The sequence below is a fragment of the Molossus molossus genome, unplaced genomic scaffold (genome assembly GCF_014108415.1).
Source record: "Molossus molossus isolate mMolMol1 unplaced genomic scaffold, mMolMol1.p scaffold_m16_p_14, whole genome shotgun sequence".
In the NCBI taxonomy this organism is placed as follows: domain Eukaryota; kingdom Metazoa; phylum Chordata; class Mammalia; order Chiroptera; family Molossidae; genus Molossus; species Molossus molossus.
Genome location: NW_023425349.1, coordinates 45,770,451 through 45,796,302, shown reverse-complemented (window position 1 = coordinate 45,796,302; position 25,852 = coordinate 45,770,451). Strand labels below are relative to the sequence as shown.

Below are 25,852 nucleotides of genomic sequence, written 5' to 3'. Positions count from 1 at the left end.
CACCCAAAGTTCATAGTTTACATTAGCATTCATTCTTGGTATTCTATGTTCTGTGGGTTTGGGCAAATGTCTGATGATGTGTAGCTACCGTTTTAGTATCATACAGGATAGTTTCACTGCCCTAAAAATCCTTTGTTGTCTGCCTATTATCCTTCCTTCCCCCCAACCCCAGGAAACTACTGATTTTTTTTTTTTTAATCCTCACCCGAGGACATTTTTCCATTTTTTGTTCAGATAGAGTGGGAGGGAGAGAGAGAGAAACATCGACGTGAAAGGGACACATCGAGTGGTTGCCACCTACACAACCCAACTAGGGCCGGGGACAAACTACAACTGAGATACGTGCCCTTAGCTGGAACCAAACCCGGGTCTCTCAGGACCACAGGCTGATGCTCTAACCGCTGAGCCAAACCAGTCAGGGCACTACTGATTTTTTACTCCTCTATAGATTTGCCATTTTCAGAATGTCATATAGTTGGAATCATAATATATAGCCTTTCTAGTTAGTTTTTGATGTATTTCTTTGCCATCTTTTTCCACGGAATTCTATATCCTTTTTGCACTAAGCATTAGATATAAACATAATTCTATGTTTTTACAAAATCTTTAGAAACTTCATTTTTAATAACAGCATAAATTCATGTGGAGATGCCCCAATTTACTGCCACTCTATTATTTTGATTGTTTATAAGTTTGATATGTAAGTAAACAATCAAATGGTATCTGAATTGGGCATCAAGCCCATGAGGATAAGAATTAATGACAGAACCAGGTAATTTTAGTCCATTTTTCTTTCTTTGCACCAGTAGTTTTCAACCAAAATGCCAGGAACCCTACACCTTCCCCCCAAAGATTCAGAATGAATTGGTCTTGGGGTTACAGCCTGAGCATGTATATTTTTTAAAGTTTCTCAGGTATTTCTAATGTACAGCCAGGTTGGGGAACTCTGACTACTCCATGCCCCTGACAGTGTGTCAAATGGCAAGTTCCCTCATTTCTCTAGCCTCGGTTTCCCCATGTGTAAAATGAATGACTTTAAATGATTCTAACTCCAACATCTTATGAACTGTAGCTCTCATTATAATTCACACTGAAGGGGCCATAAAACCTGTGCCTTGATTTTATGCGGACAATATATGTCAATGATGTAGAAAAAAATTATCTCAAACCGTTGTGGTTCTAAACATCTTTGATTTGTTATGAAAATAGAAGAGGAAAAAAAGTATGCATTTGGAACAATCTTACCTGGCAAGATTATTCCCCTGGATTTATTCTTTGTCTTCCTTTAAATGGCTCCTCTTTGAGAAGTTGACAAGAGCCAGACTAGTGCTGTGGTTGGGAGAACGTGGATTCAGAATGCTGCTGCTGTTCATATCTGGGATCCAGACCTTGGGCAGGTTATAAATTTCTATGGGCTTCACTTTCCTCATCTGTAAAAATAAGGATAATATTACTGACCTTGTATGGTTATTCCACAACTATTAGGAATCTCAAAAAGACTTGACAAAGAACTGGGCACGCAATGGCAGTGACAGCACGTCATTCATGGTCTCGTTTGCATGGAGCATCATAGGTGATTTTGCATCTTCATAGCTTTTCTGATGTATGACGGGTCTGGCAGAGACAGGCCAGACCCACTCAGGCTCTGTGCCAAGGTTTCCTTGACCAGGGCTGATTCTCACCACACAACACTGGGGTGAGAGGATTGGGTGATGGCATCCCCAGGACCATGTGAGTATCACTTTTTAATTACCAGCAAGTGCTCTTTACCCTTACTTAAAAACAGGGTTCCCCTATATCTGAATATGACCATAATTTTTATAATTTTGTAACCTGAAAACAGAGGAAGTTTTTTTTTTTTAAGTGATTGACCCAGCAGACTCACTGTGATTTGAAATTTCCACATATAGCACTTGGTACCAGTCATTTCAAGGTGATGCTTTAACTGCTTTCATAAACCATGACAAACATGGAATAAGTTATGTCAATAGCACTTTGGTAGGGTGGAGTGTCAGGATTGTGGGCAGTGGTGGGGAAGGAACAGTAATTTGCGATGAGTCTATTTTCAGGTCAGTTAAAGAAAGAGAGTATTGAACTTCTTTTCAGGATAGTGGAATAGATAACACTGTGCTCGCCTCCTCCCACAACCACATTAAAATTACAACTGAATTATATAACAGCCATCATTGAGAACCACCTGGAGACTAACTAAACTGAATTGCTATAACTAAGGATATAAAGAAGCCATGTCGAGACTGGTAGGAGGGGAGGAGAGGCGGAATGGGCAGATCCCATACTCATGGCATGGTGACCATGAATCAGGATGAATATCTTGGCCTCGGAGGTCCACCCTGAGGACTCCCAGCCCCAGCGCACTAGTACCAGGAAGAGAAGTCCCCATAACATCTGGCTATGAAAATCAGTGGCTTGTGTCTAAGAAAGTCAAAGAGCTGCTGGAGACCTAGGTGCTGCAGATCTCAAAGAGCCTGAGCACAGACTCAGGAGCTCACAAACCCACTTTCTCTGACCCACAAGCTCCAGTACAAGGGCAGCAGCTCAAAAAGCATCAGGAATATACGGGGAAGAAACAAATTGACTAGGTTCAGGCTGAGGGCTAGAGGATCAGATCTGTTTTATCTGGGCATGGAAGTGCCAGCAGATGTTGATGAGCCCTCCCCCAAACCTCGGTGCAAGTGGGCGCCAAATCTGAACTCTCCATGAACCTAGATAACACTGTTTGCCCTAATCTGGTGACTACATGGGACCCTACCCCACCCAACGCGGACACCCAGATCAAACCTCTTTCAGCAGCTTACAAAAGTGGCCTGCCTGGATTGCACTGCAGAATTTCCTAAAATTTTTCAAAGGTCCACAAAGCAGCAGCAGCTAGCCATGACTTGCCATCTTCCTCTTGCTAAGCAGCCCCAAGCCCAGCACTACTGGCAGCCAGCCTTGGTGCCCAGCATAGGTGATAACCAACTGCAGATCACTTCATAGCTCCTACTAGGTGGCCTAGGCAGTGACTGAAGTTGGTCTATATACCAGAGCCTCACTCAAGAGGCCCCAGAACCAACATACCCAGTGGCCAGCCTCAGACCACACCAGGGCAACACCCAACCAGCTTCTCAAAAGACATTTCCAAAAGTTGGACACGGCGGGCACCAGAGCCCACTAAAGCAACATCCTCTATGTGGAATCAGCCTCCACACAACTTGTCAGTGTAGTCATGGCCAATCCTCACAGACATTCAGCCTGAGGGTCAATCCCACCCACTGGTGTGCCAACAGCAATCAAGGTTCAACTACAACAGGAGGTTACACAACCCAAACAAAGGGAACCAGGTCCAGGTAAGCAGGAGGCTGCACCACTGGGCCCCACAGGACACCAACTACATAAGGTCACTCTGCCAAGACTGGGAGAAGTAGCAGATCTACATAATATGTAGAAATAAACACATGGAAGCAGCCAAAATGAGGAGACAATGAAATATGTCCCAAATGAAAGAAAAAGACACAACTCCAGAAAAAAAATAACTAAACAAAAGGCAATCTACCAGGTACTGAGTTCAAAACACTGGTTATAAGTATGTTCAAGGACCTTACGGGAATAATAGATTAACTTAGTGAGAACTCACATGAAGAGATTGAAACTACAAAAAAGAACATTTTTTGAAATAAGGAATACTAACTACAATGAAGAATACATTAAAAGGAATCAACAGTAGATTAGATAAAGCAGAGGAGCAAACCAGTGACCTGGAAGAAAAGTTAGTATAAAACATCCAATCAGAATAGCAAAAAGAAAAAATGCATTTTAAAAAATGAGGATAGTGCCCAGGTGGTGTGGCTCAGTGGCTTGAGCATCATCCCATGGACTGAGAGGTCCTGGTTCTATCCCTAGTGGGGGATGTGCAGGAGGCAGCCGATTGATGTTTCACTCTCTCCAAACAATCAATAAAAACATATTTTTTTTAAATGAGGATAGTTTAAGGGACATCTGGAACAACATAAAGCATACCAACATTTATATCATATAGAGTACTAGAAGAATAGAGTGAGCAAGAGATTGAAAATCTATTTGAAGAAATAATGACTGAAAACATCCCTAACCTGGTAAAAAAAAAAAAAAAGAAATGAACATCCAAGTCCAGGAAGCATAGAGAGTCCCAAACAATCTTATCAGGAAATACTACAAACAATTATATGCCAAAAATTGGACAACCTGGAAGAAATGGATAAATTTCCAAAAACATATAATCTTCCAACACCAAATCAAGAAGAAACAGAAAATTGAAACAGACAAATTACTACTAACTAAATTCATCAGTAATCAAAAAACTCACAACAACAAACAAAAGTCCTGGACCAGATAGCTTCACAGGCAAGTTTTACCAAACATCTAAAGAAGAATTAATACCTATTTTCCTCAAACTACTTCAAAAAGTTGAAGAGGACGAAAGGCTCCCGTACTCATTTTATAAGGCTTTCATTGCCGATTCCAAAACCAGACAAAGACATTACCAAAAAAAGAAAATTATAGGCCAATTTCTCAATGATATTCAGCAATAAATTACCATTTGATTATGGTGTATGATCTTTTTACTTGTTCCTAGGATGCAGTGTTGGCTTAATATCCACAAATAATTGTGATAACTATATAAAGAAAATGAAGGAGAAACATCATATGATCATATCAATAGATTCATAAGAAGTATTTGACAAAATTCAGCATCCAAATATGATAAAAAAAACTCTTGGCAAAGTGGGGATAGAGGAAACATATACCACAACATAATAAAGTCCACATATGACAAACCCAGAGCTAACATCGTACTCGGTGGTGAATACCTGAAACCTTTAAGATAAAAAATAAGACAAGGATGTTCACTTTCACCATTTTATTCCTCATAGTATTGGAATTCATTGCCACAGCAATCAGAAAAGAAATAAATCGTATCTGAACTGGCTAAAAGAGGTAAAACTGTCATTATTTGCAGAGGACATGACACTACATAGAACCCTAGAGTACTATTACAACTAATAAATGAATTCAGTTAAGTAGTGCAATACAAAATTAATATTCAGAAATCAGTTCCATTTTGTACTCCAATAACAAACTGTGAGAAAGAAAAATTAAGAAAATTCTACTTACACTTTCATCAAAGAGAATAAAATACTTAGGAACAATGTGTCCAAGGAAGTAAAAGACCTGTCCTTGGAAAACAATAACACATTGAAGAAGATACAAGTAAATGGAAGTATAGATCATGCTTATGGATAGAAAGAATGAACATTGTAAAAATGTCCTTACTATCCAAAGCAATCTACAGACTCAATGCAATCCCTATCAAAACACCAGTGGCATTTTTCACAGAACTAGAAAAAATAATCCAAAAATTTATATGGACCCACAAAAGATCCTGAATAGCAACAGCAATCTTAAGAGAGAACAAAGTTGGAGTTATCATGCTGCCTGACATCAAACTGTATTATAAGCCTATAATAATTAAAACAGGATGGTACTGGCATAAAAACAGACACATATCAATGAAACAGAATAGAGACCCCAGAATTAAACCCACAACTACATGATTAATTAATCTATGACAAAGGAAGCAAGAATGTACAATGTGGTAAAGACAGTCTTTTCAGTAAATGGTATTGGGATAAGTGGACAGACACACAGAAGAGAATGAAACTGGATCACTTTCTTACACCATATAAAGGAATAAACTCAAAATGAATTAAAGACTTAAATGTAAGACTCAAAATAAAACTCTTATAAGAAAACATATCAAAGTCTTTGACACTGCTCTCAGTAACTTTTTTTTGTTTTTGACAGCTCCTTGGGCAAGGGAAACCAAACTAAAAGTAAACAAATAGAACTACATTAAACTAAAGAGTTTTGCACCGTGAAGGAAACCATCAAAAGAAACAAAAAAACAAACAAACAAAAAAGACAAACCTACTGATTGGTAGAATGTATTTGCCAGTGACACATCTGATAAGGGGGTTAATATCCAAAATATATAAGGAACTCACACAACATAACACAAGAAAGAGAGAAAGAGAGAGAGAGAGAAAGAAAAGAAAGAAAGAAAGAAAGAAAGAAAGAAAGAAAGAAAGAAAGAAAGAAAGAAAGAAAGAAAGAAAGAAAGAAAATCTATTAAAAAATGGGCAGAAAATCCTATTAAAAGATGACCAATAGATATTAAAATCCTATTAAAAGATGACCAATAGATATATAAAAAGATGCTCAACATCACTAATCATCAGGAATATGCAAATAGAAAGCACAATGAGCTCTCATCTCACACCTGTCAAAATGACTATCATCAATAAGTGAATAAACAAAGTTTGGTGAAGATATGGAGAAAAAGGAACCTCATGAACTGTTGGTGTGATTGTATACTGGTGCAGCCACTATGGAAACCAGTATGGAGGTTGCTCAAAAAATTAAAAATAGATCTACTTCTGGGTATTTATCTGAAGAAATCCAGAACACTAATTTGAAAAGATATATGCACCCCTGTGTTAATTGCAAATAGCAATGTACAATAGCCAAGATATGGAAGCAAACTAGGTGTCCATCAATAGACATATGGATAAAGAACAGGTGGTACATATACAATGGAATGTTACTCAACCATAAAGAATGAAATCTTGCCATTTGCAACAACAGAGATGGACCTAGAGGGTATTATGTTAAGTGAAAGAAGGCAGCTAGAGAAAGACAAATACCATATGATCTTGTTTATATGTGGAATCTAAAAATAGAGGAACAAACAAAACAAACAAACACATAGGCACAAGAAACAAAATGATGGTTGCCAGTTGGGTGGGTTTTGGGAGGATGGGTGAAAAAGGTGAAGGGATTAAGAAGTACAATTAGCCGTTATAAAAATAGTCCCAAGGGAATATATGGTGTAGCATAGGGAATATAGTCATTAATATTGAAAAACTATGTATGGTATCAGGTGGGTACTAGACTTATCGAGATGATAAATGTCTACAAAGGTATATAAATGTCTAATCACTGTTATACACCTGAAACTAATATAATATTGTATGTCAACTGTAATTGAATTTTTTTTTTTAAAAAAGGGGATGATGAACACAAATTTTAAAGAGTTTACTTATAGAAGTGAAGAAGGAAAATAAGAGCATGGCAGATCCACTGAGAAATACTCTCATTTTGAAGGGTGATGGGTTCATGGATGGTCAGAGTATTATTGTGCTTTCTTATTCTGTGTATTTCTCAGATATTACAATTATAAAGACCATTAAATTTGTAGGAGGGGGGGGGGGGATGAGGGATGAGTATTAATGGCTTACCAGGCTTTTCATTTTTCAAATCACATGGCAACTGCATTTAGGGATATGCTATTTATTCTTTTTCAACTGTCATATTTCAGTGATTCTAAGACATACCTCTTTTTACATTTTATCCTCTCTGAAATCAAATGTATCTTATAATTCATGGCAGCTTACAGCTGCTTTTGACCCACCAGGTTGATGTGACATAGTTGTCATTGACTGTGAATACAGTCACAGAGATGTCTGGGCAAGTGAAGCACATGGTTACTACTACTTAAGTTCAATTTAATTACAGCTCAAAATTGCTTACAAAATTAAATGCTGTTCAATATTCAAAGAAACAAAATGGCATGTTATATAAGCTTAATAAATACTTTCAATAAGCATATAATTGGTAAGTAAATATTGTATCTTCCTTTAATAAGAGGCATTTTTGGCCCTGGCCGGTTTAGCTCAGCGGCTGGAGCATTGATTGGCCTGCGGACCAGAGTCCCAGGTTCAGTTCCCGCTGGGGGCACATACCAAAAAAAAAAAAATTAAATAAATAAGAGGCATTTTTGTCTTGGTAGTATTTAAAATAGTGCTGCATCTTAAATCCAGTGTCTTAGAGTCAGTGAAATATAGTATAAATTACTATTACTTTCTGATCTAGGTAATTCTAAAAATAAAATTCCTTGCTTATATGATTATTGATTTCTAATTTATTCTTTTTTCAATCTTTTTTTCCTTTCACAAATGGATGTCAATCACATTTACCGTTGGACTGCAATATCTCTTCTTGAAAAACAATGCTGTTGACTGAAATCACTTTGGGTGGACCAAATTTCCTCCTTGTTGACTGCTCCTGAATGATCTCTTCCAATCCCCCAATCTGCCTCTCTGGCCAATCAAAACCTTCTTCCATGTGTGTACATCATGCTGCTCTGGTCTTCAACTCCCCCTCTCTCTTGCTGACTTCCTGGAAAAGCAACGGAAGAGTCCTGGGCGGAAGGAGGCTTCTGTATGCTAGTGAAAAAGAACAATCTGTGCCAGCGGAAAGTTCTTCAACAACTTTGCTGCAAAACATGTACATTCCAAGGCTGAGCTTCCATCCTAGATGTCTTTGTTCCTGTAGACCTATAGATTACTCCATATTATTATTAAAAAGGAAAAAAAAAAAAGCAAAAAAAAAAAAAAAACAAGCAAGCCACCTCTCTCTTTCTTGCTTTCTTTTTTTTCTCTCTCTCAATCTGTGCAGGGAGATGGTGAACTGTTTTGTCAGAACTTAAATGGAAAAGAAATAATAAACCTACAACAAGCCTACCTTTTATAACTGGGTGTTTAGTGCTAAACAGCCAGAACCACAGAGACAGTATTGTATGACCAAAGCATTTGATGCCAAAATTTGACGTTAAAGTAATGCTTTGATTTCCTGCCCTGGTTTTGAAGGTCCATTTTTTTTTTTTTTCCTTTTGCATTTACTTGCTTGTTTCCCCCTTTGAGATGCCTAAAAATACCTTTCAAAAAAGTCACAAGAGTAGACATAGATGAAAATGAAACAAAAAGCCCTTGCATTAGTCATTTTTCATGCTGGAGTCCATCACTGGGGGAAATGGCAGAAAACGGGACCTAAGGGCATTAGACCATACTGCAGAGTTGTGTTCAGAGTCGTTTGTCTTAGTTCTTTGCAGTTGAACATTGATACTTTCCACACATAATTTATTTCATGCATTATGTGGTTTTGGCATTATACTCACTTGATAAGTCTGCTCCACTGGTTTCATCAGATAGACTTGCTGCTACTGGCTTTTCCATTGTAGACTGGGTTATTTTACACAGCTGGTCAAGTGGGATTGCACTGCATAGTCAGATTGGTGATGGACAGAATGCAAAGTTACACAAAATAGCTGAGACTGATCCAGCTCCCCCAAATCCAGAGTGTTTGCTTTGTAGACCCTGCACAATCTCTTGGTGCTATCTAGCCATTGTCCCCATAGCATTTTTTTAAAGCCCACCAGAAATTCCATTTGTTGTGATGGAAAGCATTTGGGATACGGTGCAGGAAATTTCTTCCTGAAGTCAAAAGTTTCCAAAAGGTCCTATATTTTTTAAGAAATGGGATTGATTTAAATAATATTTAAGCTCGTGCCCAAGTTGGCCGGGCAACATTTTTTCAATGGTGCTTATTAGAAGTTTTTTCATCTTCTCATTTTCAGAAAATAAAACTGGAAATTGAATATGGGCGGCATGATTGTACCCTCCTGGTTCTGTTATTTTCCCACTCCTCTGTCCCTCTATAACTGTGCTATGATACACCTGTATACTGAATGTTACTGAGATCCTCTGTTTTCTTGGAAATATCTCCACTGGTTTTCTATGGCTCCCTAAACACATCCTGGAATCTAGCAGACTGAATTATGCGAAAACTGTTTTGGATCAGTGGTCAGAAATTTGGAAGCTTGATAGATCATTTTACCACTTTTGGTTTCTCTGTTTTGGAGAGGATAAATTGATATCAGGTTTCCTCATTTTTCATATCAAAGCTCCATTGGTGACCTCATTTGCTTTGGGAGTGACCAGGCATCTTACAGACTTTATTTTTACTTCCAAGATGTCACTGGCCTCACTGATGAGAAGAAGAATGATATCAATATAGATTATCCTAGGAAGGAGCTGACAAGTGGGCACAAGGTCCCCATCTAAGCAACAAGTTAATTAAAAGCCTACCTTGACAATATTCATTTCTAGACATCAAAGTTAACATCCAACCCAAGATGAATAATACGTAGTCTAATAACTCTCTTAATTAGCACTGTAGTATACTGAGTCACATAATGATTCATAAGTAACTAGGGAATCAACAGATTTGCTGAGCAATTTTCCTCTTCATAACAATGCAGGCCCTCCTGACCTGAAGAAAGCAAGTTAATCCTGGGTATGGCTTCTAGATTCTTACATTTAAAGGCAGTCTTTAAATAAACAAATGTAAGCACACCCTAAGCAAGGTCAATCAGTGAGGACACCAGATTTGCCTGCAAAGGAATCCCTTTAACTGAACCATCCAATAATATTTGAGGCACAAAAGTTACTATAATAGAAAAGATAAAAATGATGTCTGTGTTCTTAGACAGATACCCATCAATATGACAGCCAAATTCATTGAGGTCCACCAAAGTGTGTTCTATTTCCCACTGACCATGCAGACGCACATTGTGGAAATACTAGTTTAACTACTAGTGTGTTACTGCCTCGTTTATCTACAGAATATTATTAACTAGAACATAATGCTTTCAAAGTTTAAGTTAATGTTATATATTATGTATAAATATATATATTCATAATGAGATATATGTAATGGATAGTACAAAGTTTGAAGACTTAACAAATGCTCTAACCTTCTAGAGACAAAAGTCCTATCTTCTGTTCTCTTTTGTCTTTTTATTTTTAATTAGTGATCCATTGTTAAATCCAAATCCACTTTTACTGAAAAATACTGTACATGTGTAAAATGTTCAGTTGTTTTTTTGTAAAATATAGTAGAATGGTTGTAATTGATACTGGCCAAAATCAATGTTATTCCATATTTTATTTTTTCTATTAAATTAACCTAAGTTCCTGTTTATTTGATCTGTCCATACCCATGTGTAAACATCTCTGAAAGGGTGAGGTAATGAGAGACTTCTCTGTTTCCACATAGAAGCTGAATATGAAGGAGAGGGCACAGGGGAATGAAGCAGCTAAAGTTGGAAATAAAGGGGGAATAGAGGTAGGAATGGAAAAGAAGGTATAAAGTAAGAGTGATATAAAAAAGGAACAGTGTAGGTTTGGTCATAAATGTATGTCAAATTCCATTTTTAGAAAGGTTGCAAAAAATCTATAAAAGCTTGATGCACTTTCTATTGGATTGTGCAGATACCATCTCCATGTATGGGCCAACTGGGCCCGCTCTTTCCCTGCACTTCCCTAGGGTGGAGACCACTGCACTCTCACCAGTGATGTATGGGCTGGGGACCAACGGGCTGGGCACGAGTTGGTGGTGAATGTGAAAGCTGTTAAAAGATGGCTTTGTATAATTTAATGATATCCTGTATAAAATTGAAAGTAGCTATAGCCCTGGATGCCTAAAAGATGACTTTGTCTAAAATCTCCAGCACATGCCACAAGGTAGGACTGGAAAGTTAGCAAAAAAAGAAGAAGAAGAAGGAGAAGGAGAAGGAGAAGAAGAAACAACAAAGGATTGTAGGTGTTTTTGAACCCTGCTTGAGGTGTAGTCTTAGCCTTGAAGATTCAATGCCCTGTCTTCTGGGAGAAGAAATAAGATCAGCAAAAACAACAGACAAAATGAGTTCAGCTAGTTTTAAAGATCTGGAAATACAACAAGGTGTAAGAGTGAGCCTCTGCTGTTGTCAAGTCCCCTTATTGGGATGAGGAGAAACTAATCTCATTGACCATTTACTATGTGCTGCACAATGTGGGAATAGGGAGTATATACATACTGATGTAAATATAGCCTCTGTCATTCTCACAGAGCTCTAGAGCAGAGGTGCATGTATCATCCTGACTACAAATAAGAAAGCTGAGGCATATGAACTTGACATAATTTGAGGTTACATAGCCAGACTTAAAATATTAAACATAAAATCTAACAGTAATACAATGAACAGTAAGTGGATTCTCAATCTGAAATGAATGGAACTAAGTTACTAAGTTCAGAGAGGCAGAAATGCCTTTGAACTGACTGATTGTTGGGATGAGCTTTCTAGTGCAGATGGAAGTAGAACTGGGTCTTGGAGGAGGTTGAGGTTTAGCAGATGGAAGGAATGCAGGAAGAACATGACCAGCAAACTCGCTGTGTAAGAGATGTTCAGGGAAGCGTGTGAATTGTTTTAATGGTTTTAATCGAATTAGCCCATGACTACAAAGGACAGTGAGTTAACATTTGATGGGTTAGTCAAGAGGAATCTACATGTTTACACTTTGCAGAAGACAGTGTTCCCATCCTCAAATTCCACACCCATGGAAGACCTTGCTAACAATCATCACTGTCATCTGTGAATAGATCTGAATTTTCTTCTCACTTTCCACCCCAGTGTAGGGCTTATCATCATGCTGCTTTCTGTCAGACACGTTTGCCCCTCAACAGTCTACACTTCTTTTTTTTTTTAATTAAACTTTTTTTTTCTTTATTAATTTTAAAGAAAGAGGAAGGGAGAGGGAAAGACAGATAGAAACATCGATGAGAGAGAACATCCATTGGCTGCCTCCTGCGTGCCCCCCACTGGGGATTTGGCCCACAACCTGGGCATGTGCCCTGACTGGGAATCGAACCAGCGACCTCTTGGTGCATGGGTCGACACTCAACCACTGAGCCACACCAGCCAGGCTACACTTTATTTTGAGAAACTCCAAACTGAGTGCTTAGTGGAGAAGGGGAAGTGATTGTTGTAGGAACTACCAAATTCAAGTTTTTCAGTCAAGTGATCAACACTTCAGGCGCATCTGAGCATGGAAATATGTAACACCTTGTTCCCACATGTAAAAAGAACATCATGAAGCTAAGACAAAAGTGGGCATGCGTTCTTAACCGCTTTCCTGTTATCTATCACTCAGCTTCACACAAAGGGCTGACACACAGCCGCTTCACAAACACGAGGAAAACTGAAGGCAATTTTAAACTGGCCTGGCCAGTTCAACACGTCCTCCTTTCATCCTTTAATACAAAACAGAGGGCGCACAAAGGCCAGCTGTAGCTTGACCTCACCCGGCCCAGGCTCGGCCCTGGCCCTAAACTCAATAAGTGTCAGTGACAGAAAGTATAAACCTGCTTCTCCTGCTCGGTTGACATCCCTTTCCAAATATTATTTTTTCTGCAAACCCATAAAATCTGAAGTTCATAGCAGAATACTTTGGAGCCATTGACAAATCTAGCAGAGCATAGCCAAGCTGGACTTAATTTCACCGTGGCTCGTTAATGCTCCTTGGCACCTAGCAATGGGGCTGTGATCCATATATCATGTCTCTTCATCATTATGAGAGTTGAAAATCTGGCCTCGAGTCAATTTTGGGGCAAGAAGGCTGCAGTTAGGCAGCATCACTGGCTCTCAGAGGGCCAACCTGGGACCGGAATGACAACAGTTCCTTCCCACTCTTTACCTGCAAGGGACCGAGAAAGACGTGACTGTGTTGTTACTGAAGGAGTTTCTTACAAGGTCTTCTCTCTAAAGGGCCATTGTTTAAGGGCAGTTGTTGCTTTTTATAGGGCCAGATGTCAGGCAATAAAAGATATTTTGTATCCCACTTCCTAGAAATTTGCAGAAAACTTCTCTGAGGCCTAAATTGTAAGACCTGTTTGCATTTTAGAAAAGAATACGTTAGGCTAAGACTACCATGTTTTAAGGCTGACAGACTAATATGGCTCTATTTCATTCGGCCCACACCAAAATCAGAGGTCTATAAAGATGAACGTTCTGATGCAAGATTCATAGCTAGTAACAGGGTTTGCTGGCATTGAGGCCCATCGTGTTAACCCTCTGCACAGCACTGCCTCCCTTATTAGGAACACCAGGGAAAAAACAAGTCCATCTCACATATGTTGTAAGGCAGGTGGTAAGAGTCTTTTCCCAAGTGCAGAGAAGAAGCACATTGTATCCCTGGACTTGGATCTTTCTCCTTATGAGCTCAAATTAATGCTTCCATAAACAAATATTGAGTCCCTGTCATATACCAAGCTATGAAGTGGGTCTTGTCCTCTTCAAACTCATACTGTAATGGGGGAAACAGACACAGACACAAAAACACAAAGCTATAATATGAAGCTGTTTAAGTGCCTTAGAAGCGCATAACAGCCTTGGCCAGTTTGGCTCAGCGGTTAAAGCGTCCGCCCGCAGACCAGAGAGTCCCAGGTTAAGTTCCCGCTAAGGGCACGTACCTTGGTTGTAGTTTGACCCTGGCCCCGGTTGGGGTTGTGCGGGTGGCAACCAGTCAATGTGTCTCTCTCATGTCTATGTTTCTCTCTCTCTCTCCCTCCCACACTATCTGAAGATAAATGCAAAAATGTCCTCGAGTGAGGAAAATGAATGAATAAATGAATGAATGAATGAATGAATGAGAAAAAGGGCATAATGGATATTGTTGGTAGTCCAGAGGAGAAACCTCATTTTACCAATTAAGTACTAGAGGTCCCAAAGCTTTCCAAGGGCATCCAAAAATAGCTTGGAACAAAATAGAGTTGCTTTTAAAATGAACAGAAGTCAAATGATAATTTAAATATCTTCAAAATGCAACATAAACTAGTCAATTTCAACTCAGCTCTTAGGGATCACATACCATTAAATTTAAGGTAGGGTAAAGGTGAATTTTAATCTGTTTGATATAATGTAGGACCTACAGAGGTAGGAGAACCTAGGTTCTCTTGGGATCATAATATAACGCTGCAAAGGAGGGAGAAATTCACTAACCATGCTGGGGCTTGGGGGTTGTATTTATATATATTTCTGATCTCTTTCCTCGGGAGTCTCACTTATAGATTCAAATAGCTACTTGACATTTCCCTTCAGATGTATAACAAGCATTTACAAAATTAACATGTCCAATGCAGACTTCAGACTCCCCAATCCCGTAAATATTACTATTACCAAACGTCTGCTGTCACAGTAAGTGGCATTACAATTCATTCACCCCCAAATTTAATTCATTAGTAAGGTTCCATTAACCACACCTCCACCATATATTTCTAAATAGCCTACTCCAAATTCACAGCTGTAATTCTGGGTCGGACCACCATCATCTCCATCCTGGACTGCTGAGGAGCGTCCTCTTTTCTCTCTCCTCCCTTATCCATTCTCCACACCAATAGCAGGTCTGAATTCAAACAGCACTTCCTTGCAAAGCAGCTCCCTCCACTACTCACTGCACACCTGCCCTTTTTTGGTGTTTTCATAGCACTTATCACAACATGACAATCTGTGGTTCACTTAATTGTATGTTGTCAGTCTCTCCCACTACAACATCAGCAGCATGAGTGCTGGGGCTTTGTCCATCTTGTTCACAGCTTATCTTATATGTCTAGCATAGTGCCTCGCTTAATACATATTTGTGGAATGAATGAATAAAAAGACTTAAGACAGAAATGACATTTGATCTGAGTCCTGAAAGAAGCAAGGATTTGTAAGTCAAAGAAGGCAAGAAGGTTGAAGAAGGAATCTCGAAAGATAAAAAACCCAAACAAAGACACAAAACTATTCAAAGGCTTATGACCTGAGATGGCGGGGCAGGGCGGGGTGGGCAGCTGGAGGGAAGAGATGGAAAGACCACTGAGGTCAACTTATAAAGGGCCTTGGATAGGCTGTTGCCCTCCCTCCACCTCCTTGTTATCAGTGTCATCAACCCCGTTTCAGAGAGGCTAACTGACTTACTCAAGGACCCCATCAAGTCAACTCATGGCCTCCTGCCAGAATATTCAAGAAGCATTCATTTGGACAGAATGCTGAGAAGGCCATATTTGCTTCAGTCCCCAGGGGAGTGATGGCTACAATGAGCCAGCTAAATGAAAGGACAGGGTAGTAGGCAGAGCTCAGCTGTTAGATGAGCTCACCTAAGGGGAGGTGGCACCTAGCTCTCTGCACCGTGATGTTCATGGTCAGAGCAACAAACTTGGCAAGGCCTAGACTTGGGAACAAGGGCCTGCTCAGCATCTTCTTTTCCTTCTAGGAGAAAACCCTCTAAACTGTCATTACCAGAGAAGAGTGAAAGGCAATAAAGTGATGTGCTAGCACCTCCCATCCCTAACAATGAAAACAGTAACAATAACTCTTATTATGGAGTACTTCCGATGTGCTAAGCACTGTGCCAAATGCTTTATATGGGTTATTTCATTCAATACTCCCAATAGCTTAATTCTATCCTCTTTCTACAAATGAGGGAGCAGATCAGGTAAATGCCTAAGGCACCCCAGTAGTAAATGGAAGATCTGGGATTAATTTAAACCCAATCTAATATATGAGTATCCAGAAGGAGAAATACAAGAGCCAGGAAGATATCTGTCAAAACAACCTTCAGGCCATGACCATGGAGCTTGCATCAGGATTATGGTTGGCTCTTCATACCCACAGATTCTGCATCCACAGATTCAAACAACCAGGGACTGAAAATATGTTTTAAAAGAAAAGGTTATGTTGTTGCTGACATATGCTATGTAGTTAGACCCATGATGGTTGCATCTGTACTGAACATATACATATAGACTTTTATTCTTGTCATTACTCCCTAAATAATATAGTATAACAACTATTTACACAGCATTTATACTGTATTAGATATTATAAGTAACCTAAAGGTGACTTATTAAAGTATATGAGAGAATGTGCAAATACTATGCCATTATATATAAGGAACTTGAACATCCACCCATTTTTGTATCTGCAGTGGGGTCCTAGAACCAATCCTTTGCAGATACTAACAACTGTATGTATTAACATAAACAACATAAAATACATCAACAATTGTATGTATTTTAGCTGATCCAGGGTGCAGATTGTCACTTGTGAACACAGCAGTGCCCATCCAGGGTTATACACCATGGCCACATACTGCTTTCTGTGACCAAGCTAGGACTGGAGATCAATATTATCATGAGAATTAGCAGTGATCAGTGGCCCATGTGGGCAAAGGAAAGCAGAATGGGCCTAAGAGAAATGAGGCAGTGGCTGTTAAGAAATGAGGACGGGATGCCTCCTTTCATGCTAATTTTTCTTTGTCTGGGAAACCATCATTTGCATTCTCTAGCCTCAGATGCAATGAGGAAGAAATAGAATGGAGATACAGAGAACAGAGAGAAACATTATAATGCTGAAGACATCACATGATAGGCTCTTTGTGAGGTTCTTTGACAAACCTGGTAAAACAAATTCCTTCCAGGTGATCTTAAACAGGATTTTCTTGCCACCTTAATCATAACTGTTACCATATAATAAAAGCTAAAGTACTGATAAAATGTAAGGCTTTTCCCTATGTATAGGAATGTGATTTTTAATTGTCTGTGTTATAAGAAGAGCCACAAATATGACAGAAAGCAAGAGTCATCTTGACCATCTCCTCTCCCATTCCCACAGCTGATTCATCAGCAAGTCAGTACAACTCTACCTCCAAAATATGTCTTGGATCCATTGTGCCCTTCACCTTTACTGCCCCTGTCCTAGTTCTCATAGTCCTGGGTCAAGATACTGTTCACCTGGTCTATTGCAACACCTCTTAGTTAGCATCACTGAACACACACCCCTTGTGTCCACACTCCACCTGCCCTCACCTTTTCCTCCAATCTATCTGCACAGCAGCCAGAGTGCTCTCTTTAAAAATCCAAAGACACAAGACTGCACTGTTTAAAATCCTGCTATGGCGTCCCATTTCACTTAGGATAAAGCTGAAATTCCTTTCAAAGGCATCGAGACCGTGGTCAATCTGACCCATGCAATCTCTCAAACCCATTTCATGCCATTCTCTCCCTCCCTTCACATTTTCCAGCCAAACTGACATTTCCTGATTTATCTGTTCTGCTGTGTGCCTTGGAACTCCCCCACGTGCCATCTGCCCTACATGAATGCCATCCAGTCCCTCATCATCTACCCCTGGCTAACATTCATTTATTATCCGGGCCTCAGTTTAAATGTCACTTCTTCATTTCCAGATCTTTCTAGACAATAAGCTCTCATGGAAGCCGCTACCTTACTTTCATATTAATTATATTATAAATATTTAGTTAATCTGGGAATATTTGTTTGGTGTATAGAATTCTCACTACAAAGTTTGATCCACGGGGGCCGTCTGTCAATGTCTTACATCTCATAAATCTCATGTCTCTTACAGTATAAGTACTTGATAACTCTTTGATCAACAGATGAGTAAGTCCATGAATAAATAATTGAGTAAATGACAGGGAGGAAATAACCTTGGCTCAGACATTGGGACAACTAAGTCCTAATCTTGATTCTGTATACCTTCAGTATAGCCCTCTATGTGGCTATACCTGAGTTTTGCCACCTTCAGCTCATCCCTGTGACCCTTCCAGCCCTTCTATCCAATGGAAAAAGAAAATCCCAGGAGATTTCACAGAGACTCTATCGCTGGCCCTAAACCACACAGCAAATCCTGAAGCACAAACTCAAAACTAACGCTTTAAGACTTTGCCACTGAGAGTGAGCAGTAACAACAGGGGCTGGGAGTTGGATACTGTGGTAGCAGAGGTCTAAAGTGGCCCCTGAGATTCCCATCCACAGGTTATTCCTGCTGTAAAGGGACTTTGCAGATGGAATTAAAGGTAATTACCAACTGACTTTAAAATAAGGAGATTATCCTGAATTACCCGTGTGGGCTCAAGGTAGAGTCAGTCAGAGAGATGCAGTGGAAGGAGGCAGAGAGAGCATGAGGCAGAGGAGGGAATTAGAGAGATTTAAGAAGTGAGACAGATGTAACCCCCACCCCCACCCCCACCCTCGTTACTGGCTTTGAAGATACAGAAAGGGGGCCATGCAGCTTCTAGAAACTGAGAACAATTCCCCAGCCAACAGGTAACACGGAAATAGGGAACTTGGTCCTGAATTCTGCCACCAACCTGAACAAATGTGGAACAGATTTATTCCCAGAGCCTCCAGAAAGAATACAGCCTGCGACACCGTGGTTCCAACCTTGTAAAAACCCGGAGCAGAGAAGCAGCTTAGCCGCACTGCACCCTGATTTCTGACCTATGGAACTGTGAGATAATAAGTGGGCATTTTGTTAAGCCACAAAAGTCATGGTAACTTGTTATAGCAGCAATAGAAAACTTCTACATATCAACTTATCTTCATAACTCCTGCCTAAGGGGCAGGCGTCTCAGGACACATGGAGGAGCATTCTGTCACCTTCTCCAGAGACCTCACAGGGGGGCCGCGACCTTTGTGCTCTCCCTCTGCCACACTCAGAATGCCATTATCTCCCAGAATAAAACTTTCACACATGTATGGCGCCCCTCTTTCTGTGGCTGCAGCCCAGGGGACACCCCTTGGTCACCCAGCTCTGAAGGCAAGCAGGGTGGGCTTACATTCCTGAGCCCAACAGACTAACAAACAGAGACAGTTCTGCTTGGATACCATCCCTGGGGTACCAGTGCAGAGAGGAGACTGAAATGCTCCCCCATTGTTTCTGTGAAAAAAGCCTAGATGCTTGTTTGGAGCTTCAGCCTGAAGAGCAGGCTTCTGGTTTGGCACAAATCTAGGGGCCTCCTTAGAGGCACAACTTGGAATGGAGGCTGGTAGACACCATTTTTGCGCTCTTCCTTGGCCTCACTCCAGGTGGCTGGTATCTCTGGGAAAAGTACTTGTACACATGTTGAAGCCCTGAGTTTTGTGAGTACTGCCCAGGGAATACCTCTAGATTGCCTGGCTCTGGCAGCCAGTGGGACTCATGCCTGCTGTCCCACAAGACTGTGTATACAGGGATGGGCAAAAGTAAGTTGCTCATATGGAAAAATATATAATGCAAGAATAAAGTGTAATAATAATACAAGAATGAACTGTGTTTTGTGTACTCACAACTGAAAGCCTACTTTGCCCACCCCTGTATTTGCATTCTTTAGAAGCTGCTGCTTGAGCTTTTAAATCTCAGGCCAGGCTTTTGAGTCTGGCTCCAATTCAGCCTGAATCTAGGTGCTGACTGAAATCTTCCCCTTTGAGACACTAACAGCTCTTGGCACCCCCTAAACTACTGAAATCCATTACAAATAAAATAGGCTGCTTGGCCCTGGCCAGTTTTGCTCAGCGGTTAGAGCATCAACCTGAGGACCAGAGAGTCCTGGGTTCAGTTCCCACTAGGGGCACGTACCCCCCCCCCCAAAAAAAAAATAGGCTGCTTGACGAATCACAAATAATTGAGAGACAACCAAGAGCTAGGACAGGGTTGAATAATAAGGTCCATCCCCTACACAAGGCCACTCCTTCGACTGGGAGAGGTGGCTATTTTATCATATGCATAGAAACCAACACAGAGAATCAAGAAAAACAAAGGAGCACAGAATTATGTTCCCAAAAAAAGCTAAAAACTCATTAAAAAGTTTTTAATGAAATGAAGATAAGTGATTTACCTGATAAAGAGTTCAAAATAATGGTCATAAATATGCTCACTAAACTCAGGAAAGAAATTGATGGACACAATGAGAACTTCAACAAAGAGAACATGTAAGAGAGTCCCAAACAGAAGTCACAAATATAAAATATAATAACTGCAGTGAAAAATATGATGAAGGGGTTCAACAGCAGACTAGATGAAACAAGAGAAAAAAATCCATGAACTCAAATATAGGGCAGTGGCACTCACCCAATAATAGCAGCAAAAAGAAGAATAAAAAACATATATATATATATATATATATATATATATATATATATATATATTTATACATACACACACACACACACACACACACACACACCAATAGCTTATGGGACTTGTGGGATGCCATAAAGCAGACTGAGGTCTGCATTATAGAGGTCCCAGAGGAGAGAGACAGAAAGGGGCAGAAAACTTATTGGAAGAAATAATGGCTGAAAACTTCTCTAAACTGGAAAAAAAAAACAGATACCTAAATCCAGAAATCCCAGAGAGTTTCAATTCAGGTGACTCAGAACTGCCTGGTTCTGGTCAAGATGGAAGACTCTATGCTTACATCCTCCCAGAATCACCCCAAAATTACAACTAAATTATAGAACAACTGTCCTTGAGAACCACCTGAAGACTAGCTGAACAGAATTTCTATAAAGAAGGATATAAAGAATAAGCCACATTGAGACTAGTAGGAGGGCCAGAGACATGGAAGGGGCAGGACCCACACCCACAGTGTGGTGATTAAGAATCAGGAGAGAGAGCTCAGCTCTGGAAATCCCCCCTGAGGAGCAAAGGCCCCCTGCCCCACACTGGTCCCAGCTCATGTTCTAGTGTGGGAAAGAGGAGTCCCTATGACATCCGGCTGTGAAAACCAGCAGAAATTGCATCGGAGAAAGATAAAGGACTATGAGAGAGGGAGACATGCTGCTCTTAAAGGGCCAGCACACAGATTCATTTGCTAAAAACTCACTCTAAGCACCAGATTAGGAGCAGCAGCTCAAAACCCGCCAAGAACATATAGGGAGGAACTATATTGAATAACTTTAGGATGAGGGCTGTAGGGGCTAGGGCAACTTTCTCCAGGGACAGAATCACTGGCAAGGGCCATTGTTCCTTTGGTGAGCTCTCCTTTCATTCAGCCAGCCCAGCGCAGGCAGGCACCAAATCTGTGTTCTCCATTAATCTGGCTTATACCATTCGTCCTGCCCTAGTATTTCCTGAGACACTCAACTCACTCACCTGGCTGAAGCCTCTTTCAGCAGCTCTTCCACACAAGTGACCTGTCTTGGCTTACACTACAAACTTTCCCCAAATCTTTCAAAGGTCCAAAAACCCCAAACAAGTAACATCAAACATCAGCATGCCTTGTAGATCATGCTAAGTGGACCCAAGCCCAGCACAAGCAGCAACCAGTCTCAACTTTATTTGTGACTCCCCTCAGGTGGCCCCAAGCCTGGCATAAGTGGTGTCCAGTCTTGGCCTGGAATGTAGCTTCAACTAAGCAGTCACACCTGTCACAAGTGATAGCTAGCCTCAGCTCACATAGTGGTGCCCACCAAAGTGCCCCAAGCCCGGCACAAGGGGCAGCTGGCTTCAGTTCACAGCCTAGCCTCTCCCAAGCACTTCTAAGCACAGCATAGGCAGCAATCAACCACAAATCATTTCATTTAGTAGCTCCTACCAAATGGCCTTAAGCCTGGCACAAGTGGTAGCTGACCATGGCCTATACCAGATCTGCTTCAAGGAGACTACAAACCCAACACACTCAGCTAATGACCACATCAGAGAATCACCCAACTAACTCCATAAATGACACACTCAAAGGGAAGACTCAGCTGGCACCATAGCCCCATCAAAATGATTCCCACCTCACAGGGACAGCCCCTGCATAATAGACCATACACTATAGTCATGGCTAGCCCTCACAGTCAGTCAGCCTAAGGGTCAACCCCACCTACTGACATGCCTAAAACAACTGAGGCCCAAATACAACAGGAAGGCAGGCACAACCCACACAGGTGACATCCTTTGGGCACCTGGCTCAGGTGTTCAAGGAGATTGTGTCACAGGGCTCTGCAGGGCACCTTCTACATAAGAATATTCTGTTAAGACAAGGAGATGTAACAGGTCTACCTAATACAGAAAACCAAACTACATGGAATTAGCCAAAATGAGGACACACACATAAAACTCCCAAATAAAAGAACAGGACAAAAACCAGAAAAATAACTAAATGAAATGATGACAAACAATCTGCCACACACAGAGTTCAAAACACTGGTTATAAGGATGCTTAATGAAATTGAGGGAAAAATAGGTAAATTCAGTGAGAACTTATACAATGAGGTAGGAAAAGTAAAAAAGTAGATACAAAGCATAAAAAGAACCAGTCAGTTAATGAAGACTCCAATAACTGCAATGAAGAATACACTAGAGAAAAACAACAGCATATGAGATGAAGTATACAATCAAATCAATGATCTGGAAGATAAGGTAGTAGAGAACACCCAACTGAAGAGCACACACACACAAAAAAAAAAACAGAATCCAACAAATGAGCATAGTTTAAGGGACCTCTGGAGCAACACTAAGTGTACCATAATGTACATCATAGGGTTACCAGAAGGAGAAGAGAGAAAGCAAGTAATTTGAAACCTACTTACAGAAATTATGACTGAAAACTTTCCTAACCTGGTGAAAGAAATAGACATACAAGTGCAGAGAGTTTCAAACAAGATAAGCCAAAGAGGCCTGCAACAAGACACATCATAATTATTATTATTTTTTTTTATCCTCATCTGAGGACATTTTTTTGCATTTTTTGTTCAGATAGAGTGGGAAGGAGAGAGGAAGAGAGAGAGAGAGAAACATTGACATGAAAGGGACACATCGAGAGGCTGCCACCTGCACAACCAACCAGGGCCAGGGACAAACTGCAACAGAGGTATGCGCCCTTAGCGGGAACTGAATCCAGGTCTCTCTGGACCTCAGGCCGACGCTCTAACTGCTGAGCCAAACCAGCCAGGGCAGACACATCATAATTAAAATGCCAAAGGTTAAAAACAAAAAATAATCTGAAAAGTAGCAAGAAAAAAGCAATTAGTTGTATACAAAGAAGCTCACATAAGGTTGTCAGCTGATTTCTTAACATAAACTTTGTAGGCCAGAAGGGAATGGCACAAACTAATCAAAGTGATGAAAGGCAAAGACCTACAACCAAGATTACTCTACCCTGCAAGGCTATCAGTTAGAATCGAAGGAGATTTAAAGACCTTCCCAGGCAAAAAAAAGCTAAGGAGTTTATCACAACTAAACCAGATTTACAACAAATGTTAAAAGAACTTCTTTTAGAAGAAAAAGAAGATAAAAAATATGAATAAGAAAATATAACAATAAAAATTCTCACTGACAAAATCAAACATTTAGTAAAAGCAGTGGGTCAACCAACTATAAAATTAGTACAAAGGTTAAAAGGCAAATAAGGAAGGATTGTGTGTGATTACAACAATAAATTAAAAGCTATACAGCCCTGGCCGGTTTGGCTCAGCGGTTAGAGCGCGGCCTGTGGTCCGGAGAGACCCGGGTTCGGTTCCTGCTACGGGCACGTACCTTGGTTGCAGTTTGTCCCCGGCCCTGGTTGGGTCGTGTGGGTGGCAGCCACTCGATGTGTCGCTTTCACGTCGATGCTTCTCTCTCTCTCTCTCTCTCTCTCTCTCTCTCTATCTGAACAAAATATCGAAAAATGTCCTCGGGTGAGGATAAAAAAAAAAAAATTAAAAGCTATACATAAACACACACATGAAAGAAGTAAAAAATAATGACAAAAATAAATGTGGAGGGGGGTGAATAAAAATGGTAGTGATTTTAGAACGTATTCAAATATAACTGACCACCAACTTAAACTTCTATAAATATAGCTTGGTATATATGAAGCAAATGGTAACCACAAACCAAAAATCTACAAGATATACACAAAATAATAAAGATAAAGGAATCCAAACATCACTATAGAATGTTATTAACATACAAGAGAAAGAGCAAGATAAAAAAGGAGAAGAGAAGCCTATAAAAACAATCAGAAAATGACTAAGTACATAACTACCAATAATTACTTTAAAGGTAAATTGACTAAGTGCTCCAGTTAAAAGACATTAGATGGCTGAATGGATAAAAAAAAAAACAAGACCCATGCATATGCTGTCAACAACAGACCTACTTCAGATTGAATGACACACACAGACTAAAAGTAGAGGGATGGAAAAGATATTTCATGCAAATAGAAATAAATAAAAAGCTGGTATAGCAATACATATATCATAAAAATTAACTTTAAAACAATGGCTGTTGTAAGAGACAAAGAAGGGCATTTCATAATGATAAAGGGATCAATTCAACAAGAAGATATAACTCTTGTAGACATCACGAACCCAACACAGGAGCACCTAAATATATGAAGAAAATATTGACAGACATAAAGAGAGAAACTTACAGTAACACAAAATAGGGGACTTTAAAACCCCACTGTCATCAATAGATAAATCATCCAGTACAAAAAATCAACATGGAAAGAGTGACCTTAAATGACACATAAACCAGATAGACTTCATTGATATTTTTAGGACATTTCATCCAAAAGCAGCAGACTATACATTATTTTCAAGTACACATGAAACATTTTCCAGATAAACCATGTTAGGCCACAAAACAAGTCTCAATAAATTTAACAAGACTAAAATCATATCAAGCATCTTTTCCAACCACAATGATATAAAACTAGAAATCAAATGCAAGAAGAAAACTAAAAAAAACACAAACACATGAAGGAAAATAACACGCTACTAAAGAATGAATGGCTTAACAACAACATCAAGGAAGAAATCAAAGGATACCGTGAGACAAATGAAAATGAAAACACAATGACCCAAAATCTATGGGACAGCATCAAATCAGTTCTTAGTGGGATACTTATAGCTATACAGGCCTACCCCAAGAAATTTTTTTTAAATCTCAATCTAACCTTACACTAGTAACTAGACAAAGAATAACAAACAAAGCCCAAAGTGAGTAGAACAAAGCAAATATTAAAGATCAGAGCAGAAATAAATGAAATAAAGTCTCCAAAAAAAAAAAAATAGGTAAGGCCAATATAACTAAGAGCTGGTTCTTTAAAATTATAATGAAAATTGATAAATCTTTAACAAGATTTATCAAAAAAAGGAGAGAGAGGAACCAAATAAAATCAGAAATGAAAGAGAAGTGACAACCAATACCACAGAAATACAAAGGATTATCATCAGGAAATACTAAACAATGCCAATGAAGGGGAGAACCTGGAGAAAATTAATAAATCCTTGAAACATGTGATCTTCCAAGACTGACTCAAGAAGAAACAGAAGATTTGAACAATCACAGAATCTGGAGGGAGG

At 39.8% G+C, this 25,852-nt stretch overlaps 1 protein-coding gene across 2 annotated transcripts in view; it reads left to right on the top strand.

Moving 5' to 3' along the window:
• The window catches only part of PCSK5 (proprotein convertase subtilisin/kexin type 5), a 435,012-nt gene that overhangs the window by 276,906 nt on the left and 132,254 nt on the right, over positions 1-25,852 (top strand). The window contains exon 21 of one of the 2 annotated variants that reach the window (XM_036260762.1): positions 8,284-8,478. The exons of the other annotated variant lie outside the window; for it this stretch is intronic. Coding sequence (XP_036116655.1) covers positions 8,284-8,399 — 116 coding nt within the window. The 3' untranslated portion in view covers positions 8,400-8,478. Of the gene's footprint in view, positions 1-8,283; positions 8,479-25,852 lie in introns of those variants that run through there. 2 annotated transcript variants of the gene reach the window in all.